Source organism: Eschscholzia californica, unplaced genomic scaffold (assembly GCF_041429995.1).
Source record: "Eschscholzia californica isolate CP2 unplaced genomic scaffold, dmEscCali1.0.p SCAF_2, whole genome shotgun sequence".
In the NCBI taxonomy this organism is placed as follows: domain Eukaryota; kingdom Viridiplantae; phylum Streptophyta; class Magnoliopsida; order Ranunculales; family Papaveraceae; genus Eschscholzia; species Eschscholzia californica.
Window position 1 is genome coordinate 52,764,907 of NW_028238309.1, and position 7,968 is coordinate 52,772,874.

General features: G+C 38.3%; 1 protein-coding gene across 1 annotated transcript; it reads right to left on the bottom strand.

Annotated features, from left to right (window-relative positions):
* Window positions 1–346: 346 nt before the first annotated feature.
* LOC147558944 (uncharacterized) lies at window positions 347–7,521 on the bottom strand. Its single transcript, XM_086660697.1, has 9 exons — window positions 7,216–7,521; window positions 6,882–7,108; window positions 6,129–6,500; window positions 5,793–6,052; window positions 4,595–4,736; window positions 3,727–4,098; window positions 3,486–3,617; window positions 2,896–3,024; window positions 347–2,768 (listed from the first exon to the last, which is right to left on the bottom strand). The coding sequence occupies exons 2-9, from the start codon at window positions 7,029–7,031 to the stop codon at window positions 543–545; spliced, it is 3,783 nt and encodes a 1,260-aa protein (XP_086516823.1). The 5' UTR covers window positions 7,032–7,108; window positions 7,216–7,521; the 3' UTR covers window positions 347–542.
* Between the last annotated feature and the right edge of the window lie 447 nt (window positions 7,522–7,968).

The window sequence follows — 7,968 nt, forward strand, 5'->3', positions numbered from 1 at the left end:
CTTTATACTTTTCTTCTTCAAAACTCATGGAAATGAGCCAATGGAGAAGGATCAATCTACCATCTGCTAGCGAGTCTCTTACTTGGCCGAAAAGAGAGAAAAAGAAAGAGAAATTAGTAACTCCGCCTATATCGATAGTTTATTTTGTTTGAGCGTCATGCGATCGGTCGAAGTAGTTGCACGCTCCCATTAGCGTAACGCGCAAGACATAACCGTCTACCGTGCATGCGATGCACATAGTCATGTACAATTTTCAGAGGACTTCATGAGAACTCTTTCATCCAAGGAGCCCGGAGTTAAACTTTCTATTACCAAATTGCAACAAAAACATAAGTGAAGATGATAATATTTAAACATATTCTTCAGCATTAGTGTAAAAGAAAACTCGCCTCAAAACAGAAACTCTTCGCTATTATGGCACTCAACAAATAGAAAACGACATAACATAATCAGAATAAAAATCAATCAATCTATCAACTAAACAAAGATACTTTCGTTTATTATTGACTAATTTATGAGTTCTAAATAAAAGTAATGCTTATCTAACAGCCTTCGTGTACCACTTCGTTCAGTAAGAACGAAAAACTGTTACTTGCTGCGAACAAGCTATATTCTTCACCACTCTTCACTTTCCCAGTGCAATCGAATTGAGCTCGAGAATCAACAGATGGTGAGTGTGAAAAAGTATCACCAACAGTTTTCTCTTTCATATATCCTTTATTCGGGTCATTTCCTGTTGCTGTCGATATTGGCCCACCAAAATGGAACAATGAAAAGTTACTACTGTCCTTATTCGACGAGACATAGTTCCCACCCTGACCTAATGGTGCTTCTTGGCAACTTGAAACTGGTCTTCTATCTGGTATAGTAGCCGATTCCTGTACTCCAGTAAGGTTAATATTCTTGGTTTGCTCCTGAGAGTTCACAATATTTGTTTTCTCGACCAACGGAACCGCCGGATGTTGACTGAAGTCAACTAGATTGATAACTGGTTGTATAGTACTGTACTGCATGTGAAATTGTGCAGGTTGGTTTTCTGGTAGACCATATCCAAAAGGAGTAGGTAAGTAGAAGCAGCCCGGCTGGGGGAACGACATTAGGGTGTTAACTGGTGTTGCTGACCAAGAAGCAGGACTTTGGTGGTAGTAAGCCAAAGTTGAAGGAGCAGGAAAAACTGGGAAAGATATACCTGCGTTATTTATCGAAGGAAGCACATATGGTTGCTGTGAATTTGTATGGTCCATGATTCTATCATTGTCAGGATTATGAACAATTCGTGATGGTAGGTCTTGTTGGAGATTATTTTGTACTTCAAAGCCACCATCTTGATTTTCAGTTGTCTTGCTTGGGACAGACTTCCCTTCTCCAAAACTCAAGCAATTTTGTGTTTCATTTTCCTGAGATGTAGATGTTTCTCTTCCTTGAGATTGTTGTGTGCCGTCGTCTGAAGCGGAGATGGGCAAAGATTCTGTGTTTCGATTACCCAAATCGATCACACTGATAGCTTCATCAATAAGACCCGGCGAGGAATTATTTGAATCACAAGGTGACTTCGCCTCTAACACAAAGCTCGTACTTTTATTTGTGTTTGGGCTGCAATTATCCTTCTGACTCGAAATATTATCCGAATTTTCTGAATGTTCGTACGAAGACGAAATACCTGAGGGCTGAAGAAGGTTAACAACTTGCTGGCGTTCATTGCTATCATTTTGATCTTCCTTACATGCATCAACCTCGGAATTGGATGACCTTAAGGCAATGTCAGGATCTGAATTGCTTCTGGGGCATCCCTTCCTTGACTTAACAGGCTCCCAGACTTGCTTAGTATGAACATAATCTCTATTTGTAATTCTGCCCGTAACAATCTTGTTTCTGGGGTTTCTACAACTATCAGGCGAGTAATATCCATTGGTATACTTGCTTTTGTGGAATAACGAGCGGGACACATCTGATGAAGATTCTGACTTAGTTTCCATATCGTGATCGGATGTTGTGATTGAAGAATTCAGGCCATCTTTTTGTCTGCAATCACTTTGCATATTACAACCACATGCCTTGGAATTGGATTCATATCTATCACGAACTCTGTAGTTTGAACAGTAAAACTTCTCCCCATACTTGGAGCCACAAATTCTAGCATTGAACTTGGGAGTATTATTTCTTGGTTGCCTATTAAAGCTGTTGTTACGTCTATTAGAGATTTCTGTGCGATCACCACGAGATCTTGACTCAAATTCATCATCCAAATAACCACTCTCATCATTAATCCTGCTTCTGCTAGACCATCTTGAAGAAGAATCCAGTTCATATTCTCTCCCGAATCTCAGCTTGTGAGAAGATTTTGAGTGCTCAAACATTAACCTACCACTCACGTCCCTTGAATTATGCCCACTGTCAGCACTTACATATGAAAACTGTTCACTATCATCATTAATATTTTGGATGCTCGATGTCCCATTTGGATATTGTTTGTCTTGGATATCTGGAGAGTGAGGCATATCTAGCATTATATCTCCTGATTCACTATGCGAGTCCTCAGAGTTGACAGTGTCAGGCAACTTCTTAGTATCTGGGGATGACTGTGGCAATGCAACATCGGGAACAGTGGAAGCTTCATTAAACTCGTCACACTTGTTTTCATTTTCCTTGTCTTTCCCTTTCAGTTTCTCTTTCCTTCTTAGTTTTTTCTCTTTCTCTTTTGTTTTCTTCCTCTCTTTTCGCTCTTCCTGTTCACGCTTTTCCTTTTCTTCTTCTTCAAGAAGCTTAATCTGTAGAGAGAACATCCCATCAGGATACCTAGAGAAAGAAGGCACTTCTACCTCTTCTCATTACAAAATGAACTAAAATACCAACACAAAAACTTTGTAGAACTTATCGACATAATCTATAATTCACCTGCTTTTCTAATGTAATGATTTCTTTGCATGCAACATGAATACGTTCTTCCAGCAGTTTTAGCGCAAGACAAACGAATATACTATGTGCATTTTGACGGGCAGTTCCTTCTCTAAAAGCTTTCTCTACCTGAAAAATACACCATATGAGATTCAGAGATGGAGAATAGAACAAGATACGATGCGAAAAATAACCTTCAAATTTTCATGCACAAAATTACCTAAAGATGCACAAACTCGGCTCATGCTATATAAACCCTTAGAAAAAAGTCCTTACGACCCCAACTCATAGGGATTTTTCTATTGCGAACGCAGCTAAAATAGGATACTTCTAGAAGCTGTCTAAAGTTGAACAGTTGGACAAACTCATTTGTGTAATTAACATCATCTGGCACAATCTCAATCACTCATCTCTTTTCGGAGTTTTTGTTGGTGACTGACTTACTTGGGTGACGAAAAAATAAACCTAAGAGCTATAAATTGGGAGTGCTCCCTAAGAAGATTTGAATAAAATTGCATATCCGAATATATAGAAGTACAGAACTAATGAAAAGAAGGATTGCAGTGTCCCCGCCTGTAAATCATATATACCTGCTCTTTGAAAATAACAATTGCAGCATCAAGAAGAAACTCTCGAGCTAGTTCAGGACTCTTCGCATGCTTTTGCAGACGGGAACCTTCTCTATCCAGCTCATTTCCATCTTTATCCATGGAATCATCATCCTGAAGTGTATAGGCATTTTTAGAAATGGAAAAGTACTCCATATTTTATTTTCAGAAAAGCAAACTTAGTAAATAATACTCAAGTTAGACAAGCCAATCCTCAAATTACCTCATCTTCTTCAGCCTCTTCGGCTTGCTCGAAAAATCTTCCTATACATCCACCTTCCGTTACAGTCACAAATCCATCCCCAACGAGAAGTCTCCGGTGAACACATGGTTGACCTTTCAATGCATGGGCTTTTACAGAAACCTCAGAACAACGCCCATCCAGCTTCCAAGCCCTCACGGTAATGAAGCATGATGTCAAACCACCAAGATCAAGGCCTGTTACTTGAGCGCTTCTACTCATACCAACATCTTCAAATTCTACAATATCTGATTTTCCTTCCCCAGTTCCAACAGCCCATTCGAAGTGATGGTACGTTCCAATAGATTCTGTAAATGATTGATGCCAATCAGCTTGGATTGTGTTATCAGATACCTGAAAACAGTAGAGAAAGGATAAATGTCATCAAAGGATCTGTTCAGTAAGTTGTATGCTGAACTTATGATTAAAGTTTCCAGAACATAAACAGGCATGCCAAAATTGTGCGCGACAAATCCAAGCTAATGGATCCACAAATCCATAATCCTTATTTTCACAGCTAATGGTCTCAAAAAAGAAGATTGTGTGCCAAAATTCCAATGTAATCTTTAACCAATTTAAGTGAATGCAGACAACGTAGTAAGGTCAGTGAAGTTGGAGAACACACCTCATAACCAATTTATGTGAATCTTTAACGTTATACTACATTACCCCCTTCTTTTTTCTCCTTATCTTGCTTAGTTCAAGCTTGTGATCCACAAATTCATAATCCTTATTTTCACAGCTAATGGTCTCAAAAAAGAAGATTGTGTACCAAAATTCCAATGTAATCTTTAACAAATGTAAGTAAATGTGGCCAACGTAGTAAGGCCAGTAAAGCTGGAGAACACACCTCATAATCGAAGGCTAAATCTGCAACACAAAACCAAATTGTGCAGCGGGTCTCCCTCCGCATGCGCTTCAGCTCCTTTAGCTCCTTAAACTCACGAATAACATTTCTTCTGCAATCTCGGCAAAACCTTTTGCTCTCAAACCTGTGACGTCAACGCATGTTATTAAACTTACTCACTTGGACCTGATAATTATGGCCAAAGTTTAAAAAATCTCGAGGCAAAGGCCCTTGAGACGCCTCAAAGCAAAACAACAAACAAGTTTTCTCTGTACTGAGATATATGTATCTCTGTTTGCTCAATCAAAACCTACATATTCTTTTAAAACTGTTATAGGAGATTTGACCACTTGAGATTTTGTATTTTAAGCACTTGGAATGTATAATTATTGTAGGAGAGTAGCTCTGTGTTGTTTGCTTCTCCATATGAGTGATACGCGTTTCCACTTTTTGTAACTGATATGCACCTTTGTAGAACTTCAGAAGCCAGAATATTACAGTATAGCTAATAATAAGGGTCCAAACTGACAGTTAAGGAAAGGAAAAGGGAAATCTTAAGGAACCACATGAAACTTGACCTCTTTGAAGTTTATCTACACTTCATTATATACCACATGGAATCAGTGTTTTGAAACACTCTCCAGGAGTGCGAATCGAGGCGAGGCGGGCACCTAACGCCTCGAGGTGTACGTATTTGAACTCGAGACTAAAACGTTTGCATATGAAGTCACCGTTTATTTTGGAGTTGTTGGGTAACACAAAAATATTAGTATTTTGTTTATTTAACACTTACGACTTTATATTACGGTAGTAAATTATAAAAACTATGCTATGATTTTACATAATTGATATCATTTTCCTTCAAAGAAACAAATAGTTTACATCTTTTACGCAACAAGGCGTACGCCTCAAGGCGCTGCCTCGCCTTATGAGGCCGAACCGCCTTGAAACGTAAAAACATATTTTAAAACATTGCATGGAATGCTAATGCTTGCAATTTTTCACACAAATGTCATGTATAACCCCAAATTCACGATCTATGGGTTTTCCAATCCTCAGACATAAAATTCAATGCTGTCAAGCATATAAAATCCTAGAGCAGCAGGATAGCTATTGTTTCGAAAAAGTGACCATGCAACTTCTCATCATCCCATTTTTTGACTTGTGAACAAATACAATCTAGTGAGGATTCCAAACTTACCGGTACATGAGCCTCTCAATAAAATCCTCTTCCTTCATTCGTAAAAGAGACTGCTGAGTTTCATCTCCTAGTGCAGACCAGAAACCCAGCAACGTTTCACAAGGAAGTCTAGCAGTATGGAGGGCACATGCTTCCCTTGTTCCATGACCTCTGCCATAGTTTGTCATCCCTTGGCTTATCCATCCGCGATCTCCCCCGCCACATGCATCAGGATAAAGCAATTTCCTTTGTCTTTCCCTCATGCGTGCGCTATCAAAGACCTGAACAATAGAAGAGAAGTCAAACCAAGAGAAAGAACCAATCTAGTAGACGGACAGTGATTTGGTAAAAACTTACATTCTGAAGTGCCTTCAATGACTTTGTTTCTAAAAAGCAGTCCAAAAGTGTCAGTGTCCCATCCCTTGCTGCAGTAAGTCCTCCCCAAGGGTGGATAAATGGATCTTGGACGTCATCTTGAAAGCTCAAATGAGGTGTATCCCCAATAGTACCATCACTTCTCAAAGCTCCCGGTTTGATAGGGGGAAGATGCATAACTGCTCCACCTTCATGCTTCATAGACACCCCATACAAAACAATGTGCGAAAACCCTTCGAGCAGCAACCCATTACATCTAGAGCAGTAAAGGTTTTTACGAGCTTGCTCAAAAAGTGTTTGTTTATCAATCCTTAAAAGCTCCTTCCTTGCATGGGGAGGCAACTCTACCCAGAACTACACGAAAAGATATCAATCAATCAGTTCAAGTCTTTCTAAACTAGCTCAAACTCTCATTTCCATAATAAAAAACAAGTGAACAACATAAAATTTTGAAAAAATATTTCTTTTTTTCCCCTTACTAATTCACCAACTAAGGTAGAGGCTTTAGCTTTATCTAGTCTTACCACTTTCTTAGCTCCTACTATTGCTTCTAGTCATTTAACCAAATAAAATCTCATAAAACCTAATAAAAACCCATATAAGATGTTCATATATACACACATTAAACTCTGATAATACATGTTTAACATTCAAAATTGAATCCGTATTCCAAATTCTAATTATCATTGACATTCAATTCGGTACTAAAATTACATCTTTCATAAGATCAAATACCTTCTGAAGCCGATCAAATGTCATTTCATTACGATGCTTAGACCAGATTCCATTAGCAGAAACCGGTCCACCTGAACACGAAGATGATGATGAGTATTGTACCGTCTCAACCTCATTAAATTGGGAATTTCCTTGTTGTAGTCCAGGCATCCTTCAAGTTCTAAAAAATGTTCCTTCTTTCAATCCTTTCATCTCTCCTGATGAATCTTCACTTTATTTCCCATCATCTACGAATCAAAAACCGATAGAAACGAAGAAAACAAATTGATTGAATACGAAAAATCAATAATAAAAAAAAAAAAAATCAAAGACTTAAGGTTTTGATGATGCTTACAGTGAGGGAAAGTGAACCGAGTGAAGTTGTGTTGAGATTGAAAATTTGATGAGAATCAATTAGATCAATGGCGGATAGAGAATTAGGAATCTGGTTTTTGGAGGAGATAATTGGGGCAGAAGAAAGAGGAGGCGATGAGGAAGGGGCCAGATTTTGTGAAGATTTGGGTGTGTGCTTTATGTGTATTTCCTTTTACCTAGTGTTGTTGTGATAGTAAGTAAGAAGGAAAAACACACTCAGAAGGTAATGGTTGTTTTTATCTCCAAGTCAGATATGAAATCTGACTGGAGAACTTTTTGTTTGATCATCTGAATGGATACAGATATGATACACCTGATATAGATTTATTGGAGGGCTATTTGTTTGGATTGATCATAGGCCTATTTGTTTCGGATTAGTCAGACGAGTCAGATTCATACAATAAAAAAACACGTAACACTACATAGTAGAAAAGATACACATATAATACACTTGGTTACTATTCGTCTGAATGGTTGATAATTTGCATTATTAACATGGTCGATGGTAACAGGTGCGAATAATATATATGCTAGTTATTACCAAATTTATCATGGGCAGTAAGAGCATGAGATTTTTTTACAATAATATTAACATAAACGCCCTCCATGATTTGCCATGTCAGGGGTAAAGTTGCCACATAATCTGACAATTTTTCTTCCACCGAGATTTCGTGGGAAATCTCATAGTTGGCCAAATTTTTGTGAGATTTTCACGAGACGTGACTATGAATAA

Bases quoted from the DNA above. Each gene is read 5' to 3' on its own strand.
- LOC147558944 (XM_086660697.1), bottom strand. From the start codon at position 7,031: ATGCCTGGACTACAACAAGGAAATTCCCAATTTAATGAGGTTGAGACG. The intron at 6,053-6,128 runs GTAAGTTTTTAC...TCTATTGTTCAG, and splicing joins CATTGAAGGCACTTCAGAAT to GTCTTTGATAGCGCACGCAT. The intron at 4,099-4,594 runs GTGTGTTCTCCA...TACTGTTTTCAG, and splicing joins ATTTAGCCTTCGATTATGAG to GTATCTGATAACACAATCCA.